Raw genomic sequence first — 23,391 nt, forward strand, 5'->3', positions numbered from 1 at the left:
GAAAGCCACGCCCACCTCCTGCCCACGCCCCCTATGCAAATCGCGGGGGCGGAGGGCGGGGCGCGAGTTCCTGACCCAGGCATTTTTTTAAAAAAAGCGCCGACGACGGACTGGATCGCGTGTCTTGCTGCCGGGCGGGTTCAGACGATGCGCGGTGGATGAGGAGTCCGCCTCTTCCCCGCGAACGAGTCGGCTTGGGCCGACACGCAAGAGGCCGCTCCGAAATGACCTGAGTCTGCAAGTCGGTTTCGGCTGCTCGTGGGAATGCGGCTGGTAGGTCCGAACGCGGCTGAAAGTCGCGTGCACCAGCTCTTGCGCTGGGCTAGCCCAGGAATGGCGTGCATGCAACCGGGCCGAGTCTCAAGTTGAAAGACTTGCCAGTTTCGCGTATTGTGTGAATGCAGCTTTTTAAAATGCTTAGCTGTGATGCCTCGCCGGTCAACCCGTGTCTCCTCCCTGGGCGTATGAATGCTTTTTGGAGGTTGGGCAGCCACTTGTCTGAAATGGGATAGGGCAGGAGTCTTCAAACTTGGCCCTTTGATGACTTGTGGACTTCAACTCCCAGAATTCCTCAGTCAGCGTGCCTGGCTGAGGAATTCTGGAAGTTGAGGTCCACAAGTCATAAAAGGGCCAAGTTTGAAGACCCCTGGTATAGGGTCTCCTGCTTGAGCAGGGGGTTGGACTAGAAGATCTCCAAGGCCCCTTCCAGCTTTATTCTGATTGAATTGATTGAAATGAGTCCTGTGAAGCAGCCTTTCTTCCTACCGATAAATGATTATTTGGTTTTTTTCATTCTGCAGTCGGATGAAAGCGTCCTGTGCGACCTTGCAAGCTTGCTGCGTTTTTCGCACCCAGACCTCCTTGCAGCTGCAAGGTCAGCCTGGCAACGTCTAACAACCTTCCTGGAATAGCTGCCCACTTTGTCCTCGCAGTTGGCACCTACCCTGGAATAAATCCTTATTTTGTCAATTCTATAACCGCTAGAACGGTGTTTCACGGCCGTGACAATTTTACATTGTGTGGACTTCAACTCCCAGAATTCCCCAGCCAGCCATGCTGCTGACTGGGGAATTCTGGGAGTTCAAGTTTACACAACTTAAAAAAGTGGTCAAGGTTGAGAAACACTGCACTGAGCTCCATTGCAAGAGCCTCAAAACATTTGAACTACCCACATCCGGGTCTCAACTGTACCGGCTGACTTCCGCTTCACTTCCAGGCTCTTCCTGGCGAGCTAGGCTGCTCCTCTCTATGGTACGCCCACTCTTCTACCTCGGCTTCGCCGCGACGTCGCATCATGTTGGGACTCCAGAAACCGGAAGTAGGCCTGAACAGATACCGGAAAAAGTGGTTCCGCTCTCGGGAAGTAGTTTCGGCAGATGCCGGAAGAGAAGGCCCCGGCAAACGGCGAGAGCCTAAGATGGCGGAGGTGGTGAGTGCGGAGCGGAGGGAAGGGGAGAGGAGCCGGGGAGGGTACACCGGGGTGGGGGCCTCGAGCGCCCGCCTAATTTCCCCTTTTTGCAGGAGGAAGTGACCGAAGGGTGTAACCTCCCCGTCTTGCGCCGTAACCAAGAAAACGAGGACGAGTGGCGTGAGTAAGGGGGGGCGGGTTTAAAGAGGGAGAGGCGGGGCTTGAGAAGGGGTGGGGGGGCTTGTGCGGGAGGGCGGGGCCACGTGAAACGGTCCCTTGAGACTACAAATCCCATTCAGACTTTGTTGGAGGAAGGATTTAAAGGGAGGGGGTGACTCTCACTGGAGGGACCCCCAAGATTAGAACCAAGGTAGTGCGGGATAGTGGTGAGAGCACGCTGGACCTCTCTGTTCTTCATTTAAATCCGGGGTCTTCCAACTTGGCCCTTTGATGACTTGTGGACTTCAACTCCCAGAATTCCTCAGTCGGGCATGCTGGCTGGGGAATTCTGGGAGTTGAAGTCCACAAAATCATCAAAGGGCCCAGTTTGAAGTCCCCGGATTTGAATGTATTGGCTGCCCAATTCCAGTGGGAATTGCACAGTACGGGTGCCCCACGACAGTTCATTTAGTGACAACTCGGAGTTTTAAAATCTTCCATCTGTGCGGTTTTAATATTTTAATCATTCTTCTACCTCTTATATCTTTAAGCTGCCCAGAGTCACCTGATAGGGAAGAGGGGCCGCATAAGAAAAAATTAATGAATAAATAAAATACAGGGAGTCCTCAATTTGCAACCACTCGTTCAGTGGCCAATTTTACCTCTTACGCCTGAATTCTTCACATCCTGGTTGTGAAGTGTTTTCTGGGGTACTTCAGAGTTTTGTAAACCTTATCAAGTTTGTTTTCTCTTAAAATAATCTGCTTTCTCTCTTTTCATTTCGCAGCACTGGCTGAAATCCTGAGTGTTAAAGACATCAATGGCCGAAAGCTTTTCTATGTTCACTATATTGATTGTGAGTAAACGAAACAGACGTGGAGCCATTGAATAATTGGGAAGGAAAATATTGCCGCCGTCTTTTCCAGATGGAGATTATAGAAGTGAGCGGAGGGCCCTTAGAATCCTATCCGGACCACGATGAAACTGAAGTTAAGATAATTGTTCAGCCCTCGACTTGTAACTGTTCATTTAGTGACTGAAGTTACAAGGGCACTGAATAAAGTGACTTATGATCGTTTTTCACACTTGTGACCGTTGCAGTGTTCCCCCTGTGGTCACGTGATCAAAATCCAGACGCTCATGACAGTTGTGGTGTCACGTGGTACCCTTTTGGGACCTCCTGACAAGCAAATTCAAAGGGGAAGCCTTGGCTTGTTATCAAGACACCCGTTCCGGTGTCTAGATCGGTCTTCCCCAGTGAGTCCTTCCCCAGACTGCCCCACACATCTGGAGGGCTGGGGATAAATCTGGGCTTTTGCAGTTTGGTCTGTTCTTGGCTATGCGTGTGCTGTTTAGAAAATATTGAGTAGTCACCTGATACGAGAAGCACAGAGAAGATTGAAGAAAGGGGGGGGGAAACCAAGATATTTATGAATGTCTTGCTGGAGGTAGAACTTTTTTTTTATTTTTTATTTTATAACAGTTTCGCCGACGAAAGCTTAGTAACTTCTTATTTATATGCTTGTTTGTATTAAACAGTCTGGCTTATTTTATCCTGGTGTTCGCTTTGAATCTGTTTATATATGTATATTTTCTGCCTTTATTATTTCTACAACTAAGATGACAAACATATCTAATATTCCTTCTTCCTATTTTGCCCGTGACATCAGTCCTGTGGGTTGGGTTGGGCTGAGAGAGAAGGACTGGCCCAAAGTCCCCCAGCTGGCTTTTGTGCCGAAGGTGGGACTAGAACTCCCTGTCTCCTAGTAATTGGCCCAACATCACCTAGCTGGCTTTCATGCTGGACTAGAACTCACCGTCTCCTGGTGATTGGCCCAAAGTCACCCAGTCGGCTTTCATGATTAAGGCAAGGACTAGAACTCACCGTCGCCTGGTTTCGAACCCCTAGAGCAGGGGTTCTCAACCTTTTTAATGCCGCGACCCCCCCCAACTGGTCGTAAGTCGAGGACTACTCAACCGGTCGTAAGTCGAGGACTACTCAACCGGTGCAGCACCGTTTGCAGAATGGGACTTTTGGCGGGCTCAGCAGGGCAGAGACAGCCTGGACAATTCCTATTGGCTTTGTAAAGCCAATAGAATTAGACTCTATTCAAGAGAATCTATTCTATTGGCTTTCAAAAGCCAATAGAATAAAAGCGAGTAGCACAGCTAAGGAAAAGGGGGGAAAAAATGGCGGACTGCGTTGTTTGGCGACCCCCGTGAAATGGTCGTTTGACCCCAAGTGGGGTCCCGACCCACAGGTTGAGAACCGCTGCCCTAGAGTAACCAAACTGGCTCTTGACCACGGCGAGCCTTTTCCTAAAGCAGGACTAAACCTCCGTGTCTTTCCTTCACCTCCCAGTTAACAAGCGGCTGGACGAATGGGTCACTCACGACCGGCTGGACTTAAAGAAGATCCAGTTCCCTAAGAAGGAAGCCAAGACCCCCACCAAGAACGGGCTGCCGGGATCCCGGCCCAGCTCCCCGGAGCGTGACGTGGTACGCCCTGCGGGCCTTTGGGGGGGAGGGCCGAGGTGTTGACGGGAAGGGCACGCTGGGGAGGAGGGTCCTCGGATCACCTTTAGCCATCCCGGGGGCCGAACGTCCATCCCACTTGCCCAGGCTGTAACCAACCCAGGTTAGGGAAGCTTCTGCGATGACGTGAGAATGGGGAAAATGGATAGCATTGATGGATTTCTTCTGCTTTTTCTCCCCCACGCCGAGATCTCGGACTGCAAGTTTGGTCTGGAGATGGAGGGGCCGCCCCATACGCTCTCCCCCCCAGCCCCGAGCAGGACTTGCGTCCTTTCCCCACCTGTTGGTAATGCCCGTCTTCCTCTCTACTCAGAGGAAGACCTTGGATCTACAACCGGCCACTCCATCCAGCGGTAAAACCCTACCCATCCCGGTGCAGATAACCCTCCGTTTTAACCTATCTAAAGAGAGGGAGGCCATCCCTGGCTCGCCCGACCAAGCCCTCTCCTCCAGCTCCTGCGTCCAGCCAAACCATCGTTCCACGGTACAAAAACTGGCGCTCGGCCGCCACGGCTTGTTGCTTTGATGTCTCGTTTTTGCTCGGCCCGCTTCTCAAGAGGCCGCACCAGCTGGGCGGGGTTGAGTTAGGTCTGGGCTGGCAAGGGAGACCTCCAGGGAGGGAGGGGAAGGGTGGCCAGGAGCGTTGTGGCCTTTCCTTCCAAGCCCCCCCCCCCAAAAAAAACACTCTTCCCTCCTGAGTCGAGGCAGGGCAGACCATATCCCACCGTAGAAGAAAACAAGATTTAAAAGAGGCCGGACCTGGCTAAAAGCTTGATATTAAGTTTAAACCGCAACTATGAAAAGCGTTAGACGGTTGTAATAGCTTTAAGCCACCAATGAAAAGGGCTAGACCAGGGCTAGGCAACCTTGGCTCTTTTATGATGGGTGGACTTCAACTCCCAGAATTTCTGAGCCAGCATGGGGGAAACTGTGGCCCCTTCATGACTCATGGACTTCAACTCCCAGAATTCCTGAGCCAGCATGGCTCAGTATGGAAACCTCAATTTCCCCTCAGCATGGCTGGCTCAGGGATTCTAGGGTTGAAGTCCACCAGTCATAAAAGAGCCAAGGTGGCCTAGCCCTGTGTTAAGACAGTTATAATATCTTCAAGCCCCAAATGATATGGTGCTTGACCCCTGATTGAAGAATTAAATTGGTAGTGGCACAAATGGTTAGAATGCAGCCTTGCAGGCTGACTCTGCCCACTGCCAGGAGTTCGATCTTGACGGGCTCAAGGCTGACTCAGCCTTCCGTCCTTCCGAGGTCGGCAAAACGAGAACCCAGACCGTTGAGGGCAAAGATGCCGACTCTGTAAACCGCTTAGAGAGGGCTGTGAAGCAGTAGATAAATCTTAAGTGGTATCACTAATAATAAATAAACTTTATTGTCATTGTATGTGTATACACAGTACACGCATACAACGAGATTTACGTGACACCCAAAGACCAGGGTCAGATGAGGCCTCTAAAAAGGTGTGGAAGATGGTGCCTTTTCCCATTCTGTGCTGAAAACCCTCCGTATTTAGCCCAGTTTGAAACTGGTTTTAACTAGAGAGATTGATGCTTTACCCCTTCTTGGCTCTGTGAGTGAACCCCGGACCAATCGCTCATAAACTTGCAGGATCGTTTTGTGAAAAAACATTAAGGCAGAAGAAGCCATAACTGAATTTCCATCAGCGATAAATAAAGAAGTCGTATTAGAGACGGGGAGACTCCACTTTTAATCCCTTCTCAGCCACAGAGCAGGATTTGGGTCAGCCCTTCCCTCCCAGCCCACCAGTCAGGGGGTGGCTAGATGGAGACGGGGCTGCACTAAGAGGCCGGAGACCCGGATTCAAATCCTGCCCAACCAACGAAGTTCCCTGAATGACTTGGATCCAGTCACACTTCCTTATCCCAAACTGCTTCCCGGTGTTATGGGGGGGGGGGGAAATCTGGCAGGAATCCAAGACGATCTGTGTGCCTCTTGAGCTGCTGAGAGGGAAGCAAATATAATCTGTAGGGCCAGATCCCTCAACCAACATCACGGTTCCCCACCACTCTGACCAGTGGGGTTTAGCGTTGGGGGGTCAAGTAAGGCTTCTGAGTGGGCCTGGTACACCCCTTATTTCTTGAACCAAAGCGTCTGCAACTCTGGAAAGGGTCTCTTGGCCTTGTTTTGAGAAGGAGATGGGTTTACGGGTAGTCCTCGACTTAACGGCCACGGCTTCTGCTGCTGAGACATTTGTTAAGTGAATTTTGCCCCATTTTACCAAGCTTCCTTTCCACGGCTGTTTAAGCGAATCACAGGGGTTCTTAAATGAGCAACCCGGTTGTTAAGTGAATGCCGCTTCCCCACTGAGAAGGTCACAAAAGGAGATCATGTAACCCCGGGACACTGCGACCGTCATAAATACGAGCAGGTCGCCATGTGTCTGGATTTTGATCGTGTGACCGTGGGAACGGTCGTACATGTGAAAAATGGCCACCACTGTTTTCAGTACTGTTCTACCTTTGAACGGTCACCAAAGTGAACGGTGATAAGTCGAGGACTACCTGTATGCTGTATAAAACAGCTTTCCTAAGCCACGACCGATCAATCAAAGTTGGGGTTGTAAAAGGATTGGCTTCTACCAGGAGGGCCAGGGCCCCATCCCTCTTCCTGAAGCTTTAGATCAGGGATCTTGAGACTTGGCCCTTTGATGACTTGTGGACTTCAACTCCCAGAATTCCCCAGCCAACATGGAGACTGAAGAATGCTGGGAATGGAAGCCTACACCTCTTCAAGCAAGCTGGCTGGGGGATTCTGGGAGTGGAAGCCCACCCATGGTAAAGCCTGCTGGCTGGGGAATTCTGGGAGTTGAAGTCCACCCTTCTTAATGCTGCAGAGCGATCCCGCCAATCAAAGGCCTCCTATGACCCCTCTTCTCATCTCCAGCTTCCTTCACCTGGACCAGGGGTAGGCAACCTTGGCTCTTTTATGACTGGTGGATTTCAACTCCCAGAATTCCTGAGCCAGCATGGGGGAAAATTTGGCCCCTTCATGACTGGTGGACTTCAACTCCCAGAATTCCTGAGCCAGCCTGGCTCAGCTTGGAAACCTCTCCCTTTCCCCCTCCGCATGGCTGGCTCAGGAATTCTGGGAGTTGAAGTCCACCAGTCCTAAAAGAGCCAAGGTTGCCTACCCCTGACCTGGACACTAGTTGCAGAGGCTTGGGCTGGCCAACCCATCTCAGGCCAAGTCTCCCCATCTTTTGCAGGCTGGAAAATTGGGGAGGGGGGGAGGAGGAGGAAGAGAAGGAGGAGGAGGCAGGTGGCCCCCCTAGACCTTCTTTGCTTTGGTCTCTTCCAGAAACGGAAAGTGGAGGTGGTCTCTCCAGCAACCCCCATCCCCGTTGTGACCGAGACGACACAGGCCTCGGTTTTTCCCCAGGTAAGTGCACGAAAAGGAACATAGGAAGTCCTTGATTTACGACGGTGACCGAGCCCCGAAATTTCTGCTGCTAAGCAAGATATATTTTTTTTCTTTGGTCAAGCGAGTTTTGCCCCATTTGACGACTTTCTTTGCCATGTTGGCGAAGCGAATCGCCGCAGATGTGAAATTAGTAACCACGGTTGTTAAGTGAATCTTGGCTTCCCCCTCGACTTTGCTGGTCAGAAGGTTGCAAAGGGGGACACGGCAACGGTCCTAAGTAGGAATCAGTTGCCCAGCGTCTGAATTCTGATCACCTGACCGTGGGGAATGCTGCAACGGTCGTAAGCATGAAAAACGGTCGTAAGTCCCTTTTTCCGGGGCCGTTGTAACTTGGAATGGTCACTAAATGATGTGTCGCAAATCGAGGACCGCTTGCTTGGCTGACCGTTTGAAGTTACAACGGCACCGGAAAAAGGGACCTGGGACCGTGTTTCACATTTACGACCGTTGCAGCATTCCCCCGTGGTCACGTGATCAGAATTCAGACGCTTTGGCAACTGGCATTTATTTAGGATAGTCGCAGTGGCCTGGGCTCCTGTGATCCGATTTTGTGGCCAATGGAGAAGTCAGATTCCGTTGAACAACCATGTTACTAACTTCACAGCTCCAGTGATTCACTTAAGAACCGGGGCAGGAAAGTTCGTAAAATGGGGTGTAGCTCAGTTAACAAATATCTCAGCCAGCCAGAGGAATTTGGGGCTCCATCGTGGTCGTAAGCCGAGGACCCCCTTGCAATGCCCTCTCTTTTTTCCAGAATGGCTCCGCCCGCCGAGCTGTGGCTGCCCAGCCGGGCCGGAAGAGAAAATCCAACTGTCTTGGGACAGATGAGGTATACATCAGGGGCGGGAAGCTGGAGGTGCCCATTTTGGGTGCCACCCTGGAGGGGAGCAGGCCTGTCCTCCCATCCCGGACGGTCCCCCCCTTTGATTCTCGCAAGCAGGATTCCCAGGACAGCTCGGACGGGATCCCCTCGGCGCCCCGCATGACGGGCAGCTTGGTCTCCGACCGCAGCCACGATGACATCGTCACCCGCATGAAGAACATCGAATGCATCGAACTGGGGCGCCACCGCCTGAAGCCCTGGTACTTTTCGCCCTACCCGCAGGAGCTCACCGCCCTGCCCGTCGTCTACCTCTGCGAATTCTGCCTTAAGTATGTCAAGAGCCTTAAGTGCCTCCAGCGGCATCTGGTAAGGGCCCTTCCTTCCTCCCCCCCTTCCCCACCAACCCCCCCGATCAAAGGGGTCCCAATCCCTTCTGCAGTCCTTCCTTCAATCAGGTGGAAGACTCGCTCTCCCTTCGTCCCCAGCCCACCCCACTTTGGCCGTCTGTCTCTTAATTCTGGTTTCCTTGCAGTTTTTAAAACCTTCATCTCTATACAGGTAGCCCCTGACCTGCAACAGTTTGTTTAGTGGCCGTTCAAAGTTCCAACATCACTGAAAAAAAAGGGACTTAACAACCGTTTTTCACACGTACGGCCGTTGCAGCATCCCCACAGTCACGAGGTTTACGTTCGGATGCTTGGCAACTGGTTCATATTTATGACGCCTGCAGCATCCTGGGGAAGCCAGAGTCACTTAATAACCGTGTCACTCATTTAACTAAAGGGGCAAGAAATGTTGTAAAATGCAGCCAAACTCACTTCACAAATTTTACACGTAGCAACATAAATTCTGGGCTTTCAATTCTGTTCGTAACTTGAGTACAGCGTGTCGTTTTCATCTTTTAATCCTCCTCCTCGTTTTATAATTTTAAGCGGTCCAGAGTCGCCTTATCAGGTAGATGGGCGGCATAAGAATGATAAATCCATTCAGCTAGTCCTCATCGTGCAAGCGTTCCTCGGTGAGAAAGACATCCCAACTCTTGTGGTTTTTCTTCTCTTGCAGATGAAGTGTGACTTAAGGCATCCGCCAGGCAACGAAATCTACCGCAAAGGAACCATCTCTTTCTTCGAGATTGACGGCAGGAAGAACAAGGCAAGAAAAATATCCTTACCACGGGGGTCTTCACACGTGGCCCTTTGACGACTGGCGGACTTCAGCTCCCAGAATTCCTCAGCCAGGCACGCTATGCTGAGTCAGGAATTCTGGGAACTGAAGTCCACGAGTCATAAAAGGGCCAAGGTTGCCTGCCTTCGCCCCCGAATTTCCTAATTGACCCTAACTTCAACAGTTGGTTCACCCTTTTGTTCTCTCCTTTTCCAGAGTTATTCTCAAAATCTTTGCCTCCTTGCGAAATGCTTCCTGGATCACAAGACCCTCTATTACGACACGGATCCCTTCCTTTTCTACGTCATGACCGAGTACGACAGCAAAGGCTTCCACATCGTCGGCTACTTCTCCAAGGTGCGTCCTGGCTCGGCTCCAAAAATTGGGGGGGGGGTTCCCTAGTTTTTAGGTGATGGAATCCATGCCGAAAAGACAGGGAGGGAGGGGAATTATTTAAGGGGGCAGGAAGGCGGGGATCCTTCAACTCCGCATTGCATTTGGAAGCTGAAGAATGGCTTTGCGGTCCTAAGGGCTAGGAACTTGGATTTAAAGCAAAACTGGAAAGTTAACCAGTGCTAAATTCTGGATGACTGGCGGATGGATGGATTTGTTGATTGATAGCTTGCCTTTATTACTTTTATAATTAACTCAAGGTGGCAAACACACATAAATAACGATAACCCTGTGAGGTGGGTTGGGATGAGAGAGGGACTGGCCCAAAGTCACCCAGCTGGCTTTTATGGCTAAGGTGGGACTAGAACTCAACGTCTCCTGGCGATTGGCCCAAAGTCATCCAGCCGTTTTTCGTGCTTATGGTGGAACTAGAACTCTCGTCTCCTGGCCTTCACCACTAGACTAAACCGGCTAATTTGGCTCCTGATCAAATCGCCAGGACTTTGGAAATAGTCTCTTATTTGAAACTTTTTATACAATAAAAACCCGGGAATTTTGGCTCTCAAGCTGATCTGTGTTTGACCAAAAATCTTGGCAAGCTCGGAACAGGAAGGGCCGAAGCCTCACTCTCCATTTGTTTTGTTCTCCCTTGCAGGAAAAAGAATCCACCGAAGATTATAACGTGGCATGCATTCTGACATTACCCCCTTACCAAAGACGGGGTTACGGCAAGCTGCTGATTGAATTCAGTAAGTGACTTTCCTGTTTTGCAGTAACTATACAGTCATCTTCAATTTAGAAGCATTCGTTTAGTGCCGGGGTCTTCAAACTTGGCCCTTTGATGACTTGTGGACTTCAGCTCCCAGAATTCCTCAGCCAGGCACGCGTGGCTCCCCTCCCCAATACAGGTAGTCCTCCACTTACGACCACAATTGAGCCTGGCATTTCTGTCGTTAAGCGAGATGTTTGTTAAGCAAGCTCTGCCTCCTTTGGCGACCTTTTTCCATCAATGGTTGTTAAGTGAAGCATTGCAGTTGCTAAAGGTTGTTAAGTGAGTCAGGCTTCCTTGTTGATTTTGCTTGTCGGAGGGTCGCAAAAGGGGATCACGTAACCCCCCCCTCCCGTGGACACCGCGACTCGTAAATGTGTCAGTCGCCAAGCGTCTGAATTTTGACCACGTGCAACGCTTGTGTGAAAAATGGTACTGTGCCACTTTTCTCAGTGTCACTAAACGAACTGTTGTAAGTCGAGGACCTTCTGTGCTCCTGGATTGCCTTAAAATCCCAGGCAGTTCTGCCTTAACTTGGTTCCGTCTTTCCCCGCCAGGTTACGAGCTGTCCAAGGTGGAAGGAAAGACGGGCACGCCGGAAAAACCCCTCTCGGATTTGGGGCTGTTGTCGTACCGCAGCTACTGGTCCCAGACCATCCTGGAGATCCTGATGAACCTCAAGCTGGAGAACGGCGAGCGCCCACAGATCACCATCAAGTGAGGGCGAAACCGTAGGAAGGAGGGTTTGAATCCCCAAAAACCGAGAGTGACCTTTGTCGATGGGCATTTTATATATATATATATATATATATATGAGGGCTTCCCACTGACCATTGGCAAATTGTGGTGTTTGGGGGGTAGTTCTGAAATACAGAAGGGAGGGGTTAGACTAGATGACCTCTGTTTAGCCCCTTCCCCCTTTGGGATCTTATTCGTTCTATCTGTTCAGCTGTGTTATTTTTTTTCCCCCCCTTCTGGTTGCGGATTGGGCAAAAAAAAAAAAAAAGCATGTTTTACTTAGCCTTCTCCTGTTTGTAAATGGGAAAAAGAGGGACTTTGCCCCCCAAAATATAAGCAGCAGAATTGCCCAGAGATTCAGATCTCCAGTTTCTTCTAGGTGGGGCAGTTTTTCTTCCGGTTCAGCATCTTAATTCCGTTTTCTCTCTCCCCCCCCCCTTTTCCAGCGAGATCAGCGAAATCACGAGCATCAAAAAAGAAGACGTGATCTCTACGCTTCAATATCTGAATCTCATCAATTATTATAAGGTAAATAAAGGCCTCGCTCCGGAGGCCTTTTATCGTGGTTTGTGGAGAAGCAAGGAAAACGGGCATGGATTGCCCCTTGCCCACTCTTGTCTTTTCTGTTATTCCGTTCTCCAGGGCCAATATATTTTAACGCTCTCCGAGGACATTGTGGACGGGCACGAGCGGGCGATGCTGAAGCGGATTCTGCGCATCGATTCCAAGTGTTTACATTTCACCCCCAAGGACTGGAGTAAAAGGGGGAAGTGGTGATTTCCAAAGCCCAGCCCTTCGAACTGGCAGAGGGGGGCTTCCCCAGACCTCAGTGTACAGCAGGATCAGGATCAGGCCGAGCTCCCACCTGCCCCGGACTCCTAACAGCCCTGCGTGTCCTAGATAGCCTTTTCCAGACGGGACTTGCAAGTCTTCGTGTACAGTCGTTGGAAAGCACAGTCGGATTGTGCTCGCCCTGCTTGGAGATACATACATACATACATACATACATACATACATACATACATACATACATATATATATGTTCAGACATTCCTGAATGCCCTCCATCTTCCTGAGTCCCAGGTTGGGGGGGGGCTGAGGGGTTTCCGTGGGGCTGAGTCCCAGGATGCTCGGGAACAGGAGAGAAGAGCAGATTGTGGGGTGCTCCTTCGGCGTGGCCAGAGAATGGATGCCTTCCAGCAGCTGATTTGGGTAGGGGGGAGATATAGTGCTATGGGGCAGAACCTGGGGGGAGGAGCAAGGCAGGAGCCCTCCCACCCACGTCTCCAGCTCAGAGGAGACGGGGTCTTATGGGCCTCTTCATCCGGGAAAAGCCCGGAGAGCCAAGGAAAGAGACGCAAAACTCTTTGCAAACATCACCCGATGTCTTTGATCAGAATAAATGAACAAAGTTTTTTTTTTTGTAAGTAAGAGACCCCCCTTGTTTTGTGATTATTTCTGTATTTTTTTTTCTTTTCCTTTCTCTTCCCGCTTTTTTTCTTCTCCCTTTTTGTCCTTTCCTCCTGTCCTTCTTTCGTTATTTCTCCATTCATTTTCCTTCGTTTTTTCTCTTCTATTCTTACCTCTCTTCTTTCCTTTGTCCTTTTTTCTTCCTGTTTTTTCTCTTCCTTTTTCTATTCTTACCTCTTCTTTCCTTTGTCCCTTCCTTCCTTTCTTTCTTCCTTACTTTTTCCTTCCTTCCTTCCTTCCTCCCTCTTGGTATGGAAAGCAGGATCCAAAGAAAATGGATTTACAAAGCAGAGTTGTTATTTTTTCTGAACTGCAATGAAAATCTCAAATTTTCAAGGTTTGACCTTACAAAATGAAAAAGCCATGTGGCGATGCTAATTTCTCATAAAAATTTAGGGGTTTTGGCAGCCTCCCTTCCCCCCATTCTGGGCCTGAAAGAGTTGACTCCAGAGCTCAGACCACCGCTAGTTTTGAAATGAAGATTTTATTATCTTTTTAAAATGCTAGCAGCACTAGAAGCACCCAGCTGGCATCAAAAATTTTAAATAGAATCTTTTTCGTCTGCAGTTGGAAAGAAGATGTGCTCAAATCACTTTGGGAATCAAGCCCTTAGAAGCAAAAAAATAAAATAAAAATAAAAACCCTAAAAATAGTTAAAACTCAACCCAAGATTCATGGGAAGCGGCAGTTTTTCCCAGAGGCTGTACAATATTATAAATTGCAAATTTAGTTTGGAAAGAAAATGAGTAAGCTAAGGGTCTTCAAACTTGGCCCCTTTTAGGATTTGTGGACTTCAACTCCCAGAATTCCTCAGCCAGGCATGCTGGCTGAGGAGTTCTGGGAGTTGAAGTCCACAAGTCTTAAAAGGGCCAAGTTTGAAGACCCCTGGAGTAAGCGAAGCGACATTCTTAACGCAGCAAAGAGAGGCCGAAGTTTATTCCGTGTTCTTTTCCACCCAAGTCCTCATTTTAAGTCGGAGCACAACGTATTTTCTCGAGGACCACTTCGGACAATGCTGTGATCTTCCTCACTCCTCCTCCGTCACGGGGGCATGGAGCTGCAAGCAGACCCACACAGAAAAATCAGTGGCCTTACTTAGCTTGGGCCAAAATGCATACAGGTAGTCCTCGACTTAACGACTGTTTTAACCCCTGTGAAGTTCCATCACTGGAAAAAAAAAAAGTGACTTATGACAGTCCTCACATTTACGACCATCACAGCATCCCCTCAAAATTCAGGCATGTGGCAAGAGGCCTCCCAGAGCCTCCTGGTCCACATTGACACATTTTCTCACATTTCTTGCTTCAGCCAGATTTGCTTCACGATCACGACGCAAAAAAATGTCATAAAATGGAGCACGGTTCCCTTAACAACCACATCCTTTAGCAACAGAATTTCTGAGTCAAATTCTGCCGTTAAGTTGAGGACTGCCTGTAATCTTCGGAGCAGGAATGAACTCCTATAATCCTAAAGTAAAAAAACTGAAAATCTAGCAGATGCCCGGTAGACAAACGCCTTCAAACTAAAATCAAGTTTCTAGCTCTCAGTATCACGGCTCATCCTCTGCTGGTTTCCTGCATCCATTTTGTCTCTTCCGGTGTTGTATTTTAAGCGGGTTGCTACCGTTTGCATTACCTATACAAGTCAAAACTGGGGGAAAAAAACAATCCCACGTGGCTTTACGTGGATTGCAAAATCAGTTTTTTCGATTCCGTCTCAATCCCATTTCACAGTTCTGGATCAAACTCCCAGAATTCCTTCAGTCTCCCTGAGACTTCTGGGAGTGGAAGTCCGCTTTGGCTGGAAGGCACCCAGGCTTCATTAAGCTAGCTCAGGGGTAGGCAACCTTGGCTCTTTTATGACTCATGGACTTCAATTCCCAGAATTCCTGAGCCAGCATGGGGGAACTATGGCCCCCTCATGACTCGTGGACTTCAACGCCCAGAATTCCAGAGCCAGCTTGGAAACCTCTCCCTTTCCCCTCAGCGTGGCTGGCTCAGGAATTCTGGGAGTTCAAGTCCACGAGTCATGAAGGGGCCAAAGTTTCCCTCATGCTGGCTCAGGAATTCTGGGAGTTGAAGTCCACGAGTCATAAAAGAGCCAAGGTGGCCTACCCCTGAGCTAGTTCATAGTACCTTCCAGCCAGAGCGGACTTCCACTCCCAGAATTCTCAGGGAGACTGAAGGAATTCTGGGAGTTGTAGTCTGGAGGACTCCCCTCCCTCTCTTGATGACGAAGTCAACCAACACTCACCCCTTGAGCAATCTTAGGCCAAGCAAGAGCCATGAGGATCTCATCACTGTTAGTTGGTGCCTGTTCCAGGTTCCACACGGTCAGGGAATCAAAAGTTGATTTCACACTTACTTCGCGTTCCTGGGTACGGGGGGTGGGGGAGAAAAAGGGGGTGTTGTTGGCAGGGAGCACTGGATCTATTTCTCCACCCTGGCCAAGTATGGAAGTGTGGGCCTCGCGGATAAGCATAGGAATCACAACTAGATGAACTAATTCTATCTTACGGTAAAGCTACATTAAAAGGTTATTGGAAGTTTGAAAGTACAATTTTCCCGCCATCTTCTTTACAGCCTGAGAAACAAGGAAAGGTCCCTTCTGAGACTCTTTTCTCCATCCATTGTGCAGCTGAGGGCTCAGCTGTCTCTTATCTGACTATTCCCGGGCAGTGTCTCTTTGCCTCGTCTTCCCCACACACCATTCCTGGAACAAACCTTCAACGTTAGGTCTAAGTTGGCTTCTTCCAGCACTAATCCGACATATCCTTTGGGAAGACGGCTTTCCTTGCCCTTTAGGCTTCGGCCACGGAAGGACACGGAGGCCTCTCCTGAATGAGGACGGACAGGGAGGAGAGAAACCACTGCGATGAAACTCAAGCAGGGTGCGGCTGCATTCACAAGACCCCTTATTTTTTTCCCATAGCACACTAACCATACAATAATAAAAGAACTGAATCAAAACATCAGTAGCAAACTAGAAATAACAGGCGTACTAATTAAATTACAAAAAACACACGATAGGGTGTTTGTTGTTGTTGTTGCAAAGTCGTGTCCGACCCATCGCAACCCCATGGACCACGTTCCTCCAGGCCTTCCTGTTCTCTACCATCTTCTGGAGTCCATTGAAGCTCACGCCTACTGCTTCAATGACTCCATCCAGCCATCTCATTCTCTGTCGTCCCGTTCTTCTCTTGCCCTCCATCTTTCCCAGCATTAGGCTCTTCTCCAGGGAGTCCTTCCTTCTCATTAGGTGGCCAAAGTCCTTGAGTTTCAACTTCAGGATCTGGCCTTCTAAAGAGCAGTCGGGGTTATTATTAGGTATTATCTTCCTAATTATAATTCTCCAAAATGAAAATCAAGTGGATTCATACTAAACACAAGGATTCAAAAGCTAATAAAGCACAAAAAATAAATCAAGATTAACCTTCATCTGTTCACTGCGTTGTGTGGACACAGCTCCAAGTTGCACCTATAATTTTCACTTCTGGTACTCTTTCACATTCTGCAGGTTAACAAATACTTCTGAAGTGGGGGTGAAACTGATGGTCCAAATCTTGGGGACCCTCCTTTTAAAAAAAAAAAAAATTCTAGGGGTTGGTTTTGAGCCGGGGAGCAGATTCTACAGTGAGACAATTAACATCCCTTGCATCTTATTAAAAAAATGCAATAGGCTGGCAAATGGACAAACACCCCAAATGTCTCAAGAACAAAATTCTGAAACAGTAGGCAAGGATTAAATTTAAAACCTGCATACAAAGGAGAAATTCTCCCACTAACCCAGTTTTTCTCAAGCTTGGCAGATGGAAGATGGGTGAACTTCCAGGTCCCAGAATTTGCTGGCTGGAGCACTCTGGGAGTTGAAGTCCACCCATCTTCCGGCTTGAGAAACCAATTTGAAGACTTCCAGGTCCGATTCACACAACACAATAACCCCAAATTCACAAGGCGGGTTCTCCGAAGGGCTGATGTCCCAGCTCTCATATTGGATAGCACCCTTTCTGTCCTCGGCGACCAGCCAGGCAGAATGGGAATTGTAGTCCCTCTGAATAGCAGCACTGCAGTATTTGAGGGGCTGCCACAAAGAACAGGGGGGTCAATTTATTCTCCAAAGCATCAGAAGGCAAAGACAAGAAACAATGGTTGGAAACTGACCAAAGAGAGAAGCCACCTGGAATTAAGGAGAAACTTCCAGACAGTGAGGACAATTAACCAGTGGAACAGCTTGCCACCAGAAGTTGTGGGTGCTTCATCACGGGAGGCTTTTAAGAAGGGAATCGACACCCATTTGTCTAAAACGGTATATAGGGTCTCCTGCTCGAGCAGGGGGCTGGACTAGAAGACCTCCAAGGTCCCTTCCAGCTCTATTCCGATTCTGAACTGGGGACGAGGGCTTGCAACGCTCTCCAAATCGGAGGGCGCCAGGTTGCAGAAGGCTCCTTCCGGGCATCATTCCGCGCCCTGCGCTGGTCCCCTCCTTGCGCGCAAGGAAGAAGGGAGGGGGGGGGAGGACCGGGGTTCAGGATTGCTTTTGCAGCTTGTTGCGGGTCCGGGCCGGACCTTGCTGCAGCCCGCGTGCCTACCGTCTGGCGCCTCTGGGTCGCGTCGGACGGCGGGCGCAAAGTAGCGCGCCACGGCGGCGGGGCCGTCGTGCTGGATGGAGCAGGGGAGCAGATGCAGCGGCTCCCGGGGCGCGCCCGGCAGCGAAGCCAGCACCAGCCGCGCCGCGCTCGGCTCTTGGGCGGCCATGGCGAGCCTCGCGCGTCTTCCCGCTCTCCGACGGCCCCGCCCCGGCCAGGGATCCACCCCTGGGGGGGAGGGAGGAGGAGATCCTCCCTCGCTCAGGGATCCACCCCCGAGTAGGAGGGTGGGAGCCTTAAGATAACTTAAAGGAGACCCCCTAGCGCTGGAAGGGACCTTGGAGGTCTTCCAGTCCAACCCCCTGCTCAAGCAGGAGACTCTAGACCAGGGGTCTCCAACCGTGGCCACTTTAAGTCTTGTGGACTTCAACTCCCAGAATTCCTCAGCCAGCTTTGCTGGCTGAGGAATTCTGGGAATTGAAGTCCACAAGTCTTAAAGTGGCCACGGTTGGAGACCCCATCTCCCCTAGATCATACTAGACCCATGGCCCATTTTTTTTTCTCTTGAAAACCTCGTGTTGGAGCCTCCACAACTCCTGAAGGGAAGCGGTTCCACTGATTTCTTCTGTCACTCAATCAGATCAATCAATCAGAACAGAGCTGGAAGGGACCTTGGAGGTCCTCCAGTCCGACCCCCCTGCTCAAGCAGGAGACCCTTAAATCAGGGGTAGGCAACCTTGGCTCTTTTATGACTGGTGGACTTCAACTCCCAGAATTCCTGAGCCAGCCACGCTGAGGGGAAAGGGAGAGGTTTCCAAGCTGAGCCAGGCTGGCTCAGGAATTCTGGGAGTTGAAGTCCACCAGTCATAAAAGAGCCAAGGTTGCCTGCCCCGGCCCTAGACCATCCTAGACCCATGGTCCAGGTTTTTTTTCTTGAAAACCTCCAGCGTTGGAGCATCCACAAATTCCTGAAGGGAAGCGGTTCCACTGATCGTTCTGTCAATCAATCAGAATAGAGCTGGAAGGATTAGTCCAGGGGTCTTCAAACTTTGCCCTTTGATGACTTGTGGACTTCAACTCCCAGAAATCTTCACTCAGCATGGTTGTTGGCTCTGCCCCCAGCCAGGGATCCGCCCCTGGGTCAGAGGGAGGAAGAAATCCACCCTCAGAATTCTAGGAGTTGAAGTCCACAGGTCTTAAAATGCCAGAATGCACGGCCTCCCCAAATATATTCTTCTCTCCAATTTTGGGGTTGCAAACGATACATTTTTATTGGGGACATTTCTGAGAATTTTAGAATTCCACCCAAAAGCACGCGAGAGGGACTCCTGTCCCCACCATCCCTCCCTTCACTCACTGGAGTGTTTCAGTGTCAGCCGGCCTTCACCAGACTCTGCAAATAGTGGTTAAGCGAAGGCAGGAGTTTCCAGTTGTCGGTGCGAATGGTCACCCGTGCCGAATCGTCCACACTCCGCACCTGTAGGAGGATGTGATCCCGAGGCGGTAAAGTCAGGGCGATCCTATACTCGTCGGCTTGCTCAGCCAGGATATACCTGCCAAACTGGTCACGCACTAAGCCTTCTAAGGATCGGGGCGGCAGGGGCCACACCGTGAGACTCTCGGCGTGCGCCTCTTTGGCGTTGGGGTGCAGGCACTGCCAGAGCGCATCAAAAAGCTGGCAAAGTTTCTCTGAAGACCAGGCGGGGACTGGCAGGGGGAGGAAAAGATCGGGAAAGGACACCTCCAGGTGTTCTAGCTGACTCCAACGCGTCAATCCGTCTTGCGTTGTATACAGGGCAGAAACGTTCAGCTGGGTTGGGTACGGGCAGCGCGGCTGCAGCGTCAGCCTCACCGTCGGGGATGGCCGATGCGCGGCAAGGCACGGAATGCAGAGTTCGGGCACTGGCTCGTAATGCCGGCTGGTGCAGGAGAACCGAAGCACCACGCAGAGGAGCAGGTCGTAGGGAGATGTGCCAGGCCCCGCGTGGATCAGCCGGTACGCCAATCTGAGCCACGAGGGAGAGCGGGCCGCCAGCAGCCACTGGCAGTGCCCGTCCACCTCCTGCTCGGCGGGAGGAACCACAGGGGTGTCCCCTGTGATCTCGACACGCTGCAGCCTCAAAGGGGCCGGATCCACCGGGTGCACCGTCAATGCAGCCACGAAGCTTTCGCTGTCGGCAACGATGGACGAGGAGAGTGACCGAGTCTTGACGGGAACTACGGGGACCAGCACGGATCTTAATTTTTCACTGGACAGGTTGGTGAGTAGTGTGTAATAAAAGCCAGCCCGGTCTTGGACATCCACATCTGTGTGGCCCAGGGAGATGGCATGCAGGAGGGCTGCCAGCTGGGACAAGGCAGGCGAGGGATGACGCACCATCAGGTTACGGCAAACGCTGAGAAGGATCTGGCCAGAACACCAGTCTCCAAGTTTCCCCGAGGCGACCAGACGAGCTAAGAACTGCATGGTGCTGGCTTGGGGAACTTCGTTCTCCTTCGCCAGCCGGGCTAAAATCTTGAGATGCCAACTCAGGTCTTGCTCTTGCAAGGGGATGCTCACAACAAATTCTTGCAGGGCTTGGGCGAGACTCCTGGCCCAGTGGGACTCATCCGTTCTCCATGTCTCATCCAACAGATTGATGATGTTCGGGGCTAAGGTGCAGTTGCGACGGTAGAGATCCAGCAGGCACCGGGTGAGTTCTGCCATGGGCTGGGCCTGAGAGCCAAAATATTGGGCAAAAATGAAGGCTGCTTGGAAAAAAAGCCGGGTGGCATCCAATCCTCCGTCGCGGGCCACGAGGCCTCCGAGGGCCAGGACGTGCTCCAGGAGGTAACCCGCCCCACGTTCGGCACTGGGCCCCTCGTTCTCCACGCACACGAGGCACAGTAAATTCATCCGGGCCAGGACGGTCCCCTGATCTTGGAAGAACCCTGGAAAAAGACCCGAGGTAGCGCGCGGCGTGAGCAGAACTGGCAGCCGTTCGTCGGTTCCCGAGACCAGCGGCCGGTTTTCGGGGAAGTGCAAAAGGCAATCCAAGTGGAAAAGCTTCACGGCATCTGGGAGGGCCGGGTGCTGCGCCAGCCCCACCAGGTGCCGCAGGAGGAAGGACTCGTCCTCGGCCGTGAAGAGGCTGTCGGTGAAGAGCGATTTCAGCTGCAGGATGGCGTGTTCCAGAGTCACGCTGGACGTGCCGAAGAGACGCGCCAGCTGGGCTTTGAAGATCACCGGCGACTGGGTGCGCACCACGCTCACCGCCTGAGCCAGATGGCACAGAAGGTGGCTCTGTGCCGCGGAGGTGAAGAGATAACTGCTCTCCAGAAGAGCCGAGAGCACCAACTTCAACTCCTTGAGGTCTGCGGCGGACGGTAAGAGGACCAGCTGGTCGAGACCCGCTGGCGAGAGCTTGCCAAGTTCCTTCGTAGCCTCCCACATCAAGTCTCCGTTGCTGGCCAGGAGGTCTCCCAGGCACCCTTCTCCACTCCGGGCCAGGAGGAAGACGGCGTTCCGCAGCGCCACGCTGTACAGCAGGGTGTAGCCCTGGTGGACGCTGGAGACCTCTTGCTGGTGCAGAGACCGCAGGATCTCCAGCCGGTGCAACAGGAACCCCGAGTAGCAGCTTTCGAGTTCTCGCAGGCACTCGCAAGCTGCGGCACGGATAGGCCGTTCGGCGACTCCCCCACGGCTGTCATTCGGGTCGGACACCAGATGGAGCAGTACAGACAGCAGCTCGTGCGAGGTCGGGCAGTCTTCGCCCAGGCTGTCGGTCGCCACCAGGACCGTTTCCGCGGCAAAGAGCAGGGAACACCGGAGGCTGACGTTTTTGGGAGAGAGATTCAGCTGGGCAAAGAGGGAGAGGAGAGAGGCGGCCGCTTCCCGACCCGCCTTGGCATCGGAGCACAGCAGGGTAGGATATTCCAAGAAGAGAGACAGGATGGAGAGCTGCAAGGCGGGAAAAAGAGGGGAAGATGGTGAAGGAATGTGGAGGCAGCCAGAAAATGGTGAGCCTCAATTCTTGAACCTAAGCAGCTTCAAGAGAGGTGGTCTTCAATTCCCCGAATATCCAACTAGCCTGCTTTAATATGGGTGGGCTTCCAACTCCCAGAATCCCCAACTAGCCTGCTTTAAGATGGGTGGTCTTCCACTCCCAGAATTCCCAGCTAACATGCTTTAAGATGGGTGGACTTCAACTCCCAGCTAGTATGTTTTAAAAATGGACTTCCAACTCCCAGAAAACACTAGCCAGCATATTTTAAGATGAGTGGTCTTCAACTCGTAGATTTCCCAGCTAGCATGTTTTAAGATGAGCGGTCTTCAATTCCCAGAATTCCCTAGCTAGTACGCTGACCCAGGGTCTTAATTCCGGGAGCTGAAGTCCACCCTCCTAAAGTTGCTATCTTTTGTAACCGAAAAAGAGGGCGTGTATATATATATATATATATATATATATATATATATATATATATATATATATACCTTGACTGCTTCCCCCAGCCTTTCGCTCCGTAGTTCATTCAACAGGTCAGCCCCAAAGGTGTCTCCGGTCCCGTGGGATAAGAGGAAGGCCGTGGGGGACAGGCGGAAAGCCTCAATGGTGGCAGCCCAGGGCTCTCCCCCTCGTGACCCCATAGCGAAACCTGGGAGAAACACATGAAAAAAATCGGATATTGTTATGCTCAAAGTACCGTCACCAACACAATCAAATTCACCACTACGGATAGTTCTCGATTTACATCCATTCGTTTAGCGACCGAAGTTACAACACCCTGGGGGAAGTGACTTAGGGCTCCTTTTCACACTTAATGACCGTTGCAGCCTCCCCATGGACATACAAACAAAATTCAGATGCTTGGCAACTGACTGGTACTTATGACGGTTGCCATCTCCCCTTGGGCCACTTCTGACAAGCAAGGTCAATGGGGAAGCTGGATTCACTTAACAACCGGGTTACTAACTTAACAACTGCAAGGATTCACATAACAACCGTTTGCCAAAAAGATCGTAACAACGGGGCAACAGTCGCTTGACCACCCCTGTCCCGCTTAGCGACAAACGATAGGCTCAGTGGTGGTCTTAAGTCGAGCACTACCTGTACTCGGTTTTGATCCGATCCAGCCCAATTCGATGCCAGGGTCCCACTCGGGTGGTCTACTGGAGGTCCCTCCCAGCGATGCTGGGTCCTACTTCAGGGGTCTTCAAACTTGGGCCGTTTGATGACTTTTGGACTTCAACTCCCAGAATTCCTCAGCCAGGCACCTGAGGCATTCTGGGAATTGAAGTCCAGAAGTCATCAAAGAGCCAAGTTTGAAGACCCCTGTCCTACTTTAACCCGGTTTCGGATCTGTTTGCAGGGACGATCCACTCAAGGGAGGAAATGGATCGCGGAAGGTCCGCGCATGCGCCCCGCCGGGTTCAGCGGGAGTCAGGGGCGCCCGCGGGCGCCCAAAGCTTCCCAAGCAAAAGCAAACCAGGTTTGGGGACGGCTCAAAGGGGCGATAGGAGGCCCAGGGTGCCTCCCCCCCCGCACCTCCTGGCCCCCTTCCCAAGCCCCCTTCCCGGCTTCAGAGCCATTCCCCGCTTCTCTGGACCTCTCCCAGGCTCGGGGACTCCCCGAGCGCAAATCCGCGCGCCCCGGGGATCTCCAAGCACCGCGCTCGCCCTTGCAATGCAGCGCCCGGCCCGGGAAGACCCCCGAGGCCCGCAGACGCCTCCCGGGAGCCCGATGCACCAAGGCCAGGCTGCTTTGCTCGCCCACCGCCCCTAAAAGCCACGCACCGCCCCGACTTGGCCGCCCCCGTCGCCGCCGGTGCTCGCTTTCCAGCCCGGCGCCGCTTCCGGGTTCCTTTCGTGGCGATCCCGCAGCGGCCGCCAGAGGGCGCGCGAGGAACGAAGAGCC

At 51.5% G+C, this 23,391-nt stretch overlaps 2 protein-coding genes across 11 annotated transcripts; one reads left to right on the forward strand and one right to left on the reverse strand.

Annotated features, from left to right (window-relative positions):
- Positions 1 to 94: 94 nt before the first annotated feature.
- Positions 95 to 12,877, forward strand: KAT5 (lysine acetyltransferase 5). 4 transcript variants are annotated; one of them, XM_039366134.1, is made up of 15 exons: positions 95 to 273; positions 1,217 to 1,429; positions 1,522 to 1,588; positions 2,355 to 2,423; positions 3,930 to 4,066; positions 4,416 to 4,586; positions 7,433 to 7,513; positions 8,310 to 8,384; positions 8,493 to 8,744; positions 9,441 to 9,530; positions 9,759 to 9,899; positions 10,591 to 10,684; positions 11,262 to 11,421; positions 11,889 to 11,970; positions 12,085 to 12,877. In XM_039366134.1, the coding sequence occupies exons 1-15, from the start codon at positions 265 to 267 to the stop codon at positions 12,217 to 12,219; spliced, it is 1,776 nt and encodes a 591-aa protein (XP_039222068.1). In that variant the 5' UTR covers positions 95 to 264; the 3' UTR covers positions 12,220 to 12,877. The 4 variants fall into 4 exon arrangements, with proteins under 4 accessions (XP_039222068.1, XP_039222070.1, XP_039222069.1 ...); XM_039366135.1 differs by having other exon boundaries at positions 96 to 273; positions 8,496 to 8,744; XM_039366136.1 differs by lacking the exon at positions 4,416 to 4,586.
- Positions 12,878 to 13,822: 945 nt separating this feature from the next.
- On the reverse strand, positions 13,823 to 23,327 carry AP5B1 (adaptor related protein complex 5 subunit beta 1). Of its 7 annotated transcripts, none has more exons than XR_005559518.1 (7): positions 23,271 to 23,327; positions 21,972 to 22,132; positions 18,855 to 21,437; positions 16,345 to 16,486; positions 15,636 to 15,748; positions 15,166 to 15,285; positions 13,823 to 13,969 (listed from the first exon to the last, which is right to left on the reverse strand). XR_005559518.1 is itself a non-coding variant. In XM_039366129.1 (4 exons), exons 2-3 carry the CDS (start codon positions 22,122 to 22,124, stop codon positions 18,870 to 18,872), a joined length of 2,721 nt encoding a protein of 906 aa, XP_039222063.1. In that variant the 5' UTR covers positions 22,125 to 22,132; positions 23,271 to 23,327; the 3' UTR covers positions 13,823 to 13,969; positions 18,855 to 18,869. The 7 variants fall into 7 exon arrangements, 2 of the variants coding, with proteins under 2 accessions (XP_039222063.1, XP_039222064.1); XR_005559520.1 differs by lacking the exon at positions 23,271 to 23,327 and adding an exon at positions 23,224 to 23,256; XR_005559519.1 differs by lacking the exon at positions 23,271 to 23,327 and adding an exon at positions 22,585 to 23,000.
- Between the last annotated feature and the right edge of the window lie 64 nt (positions 23,328 to 23,391).

Source organism: Crotalus tigris, unplaced genomic scaffold (assembly GCF_016545835.1).
Source record: "Crotalus tigris isolate CLP2741 ecotype Arizona unplaced genomic scaffold, ASM1654583v1 scf7180000020245.1906669, whole genome shotgun sequence".
NCBI lineage: Eukaryota > Metazoa > Chordata > Lepidosauria > Squamata > Viperidae > Crotalus > Crotalus tigris.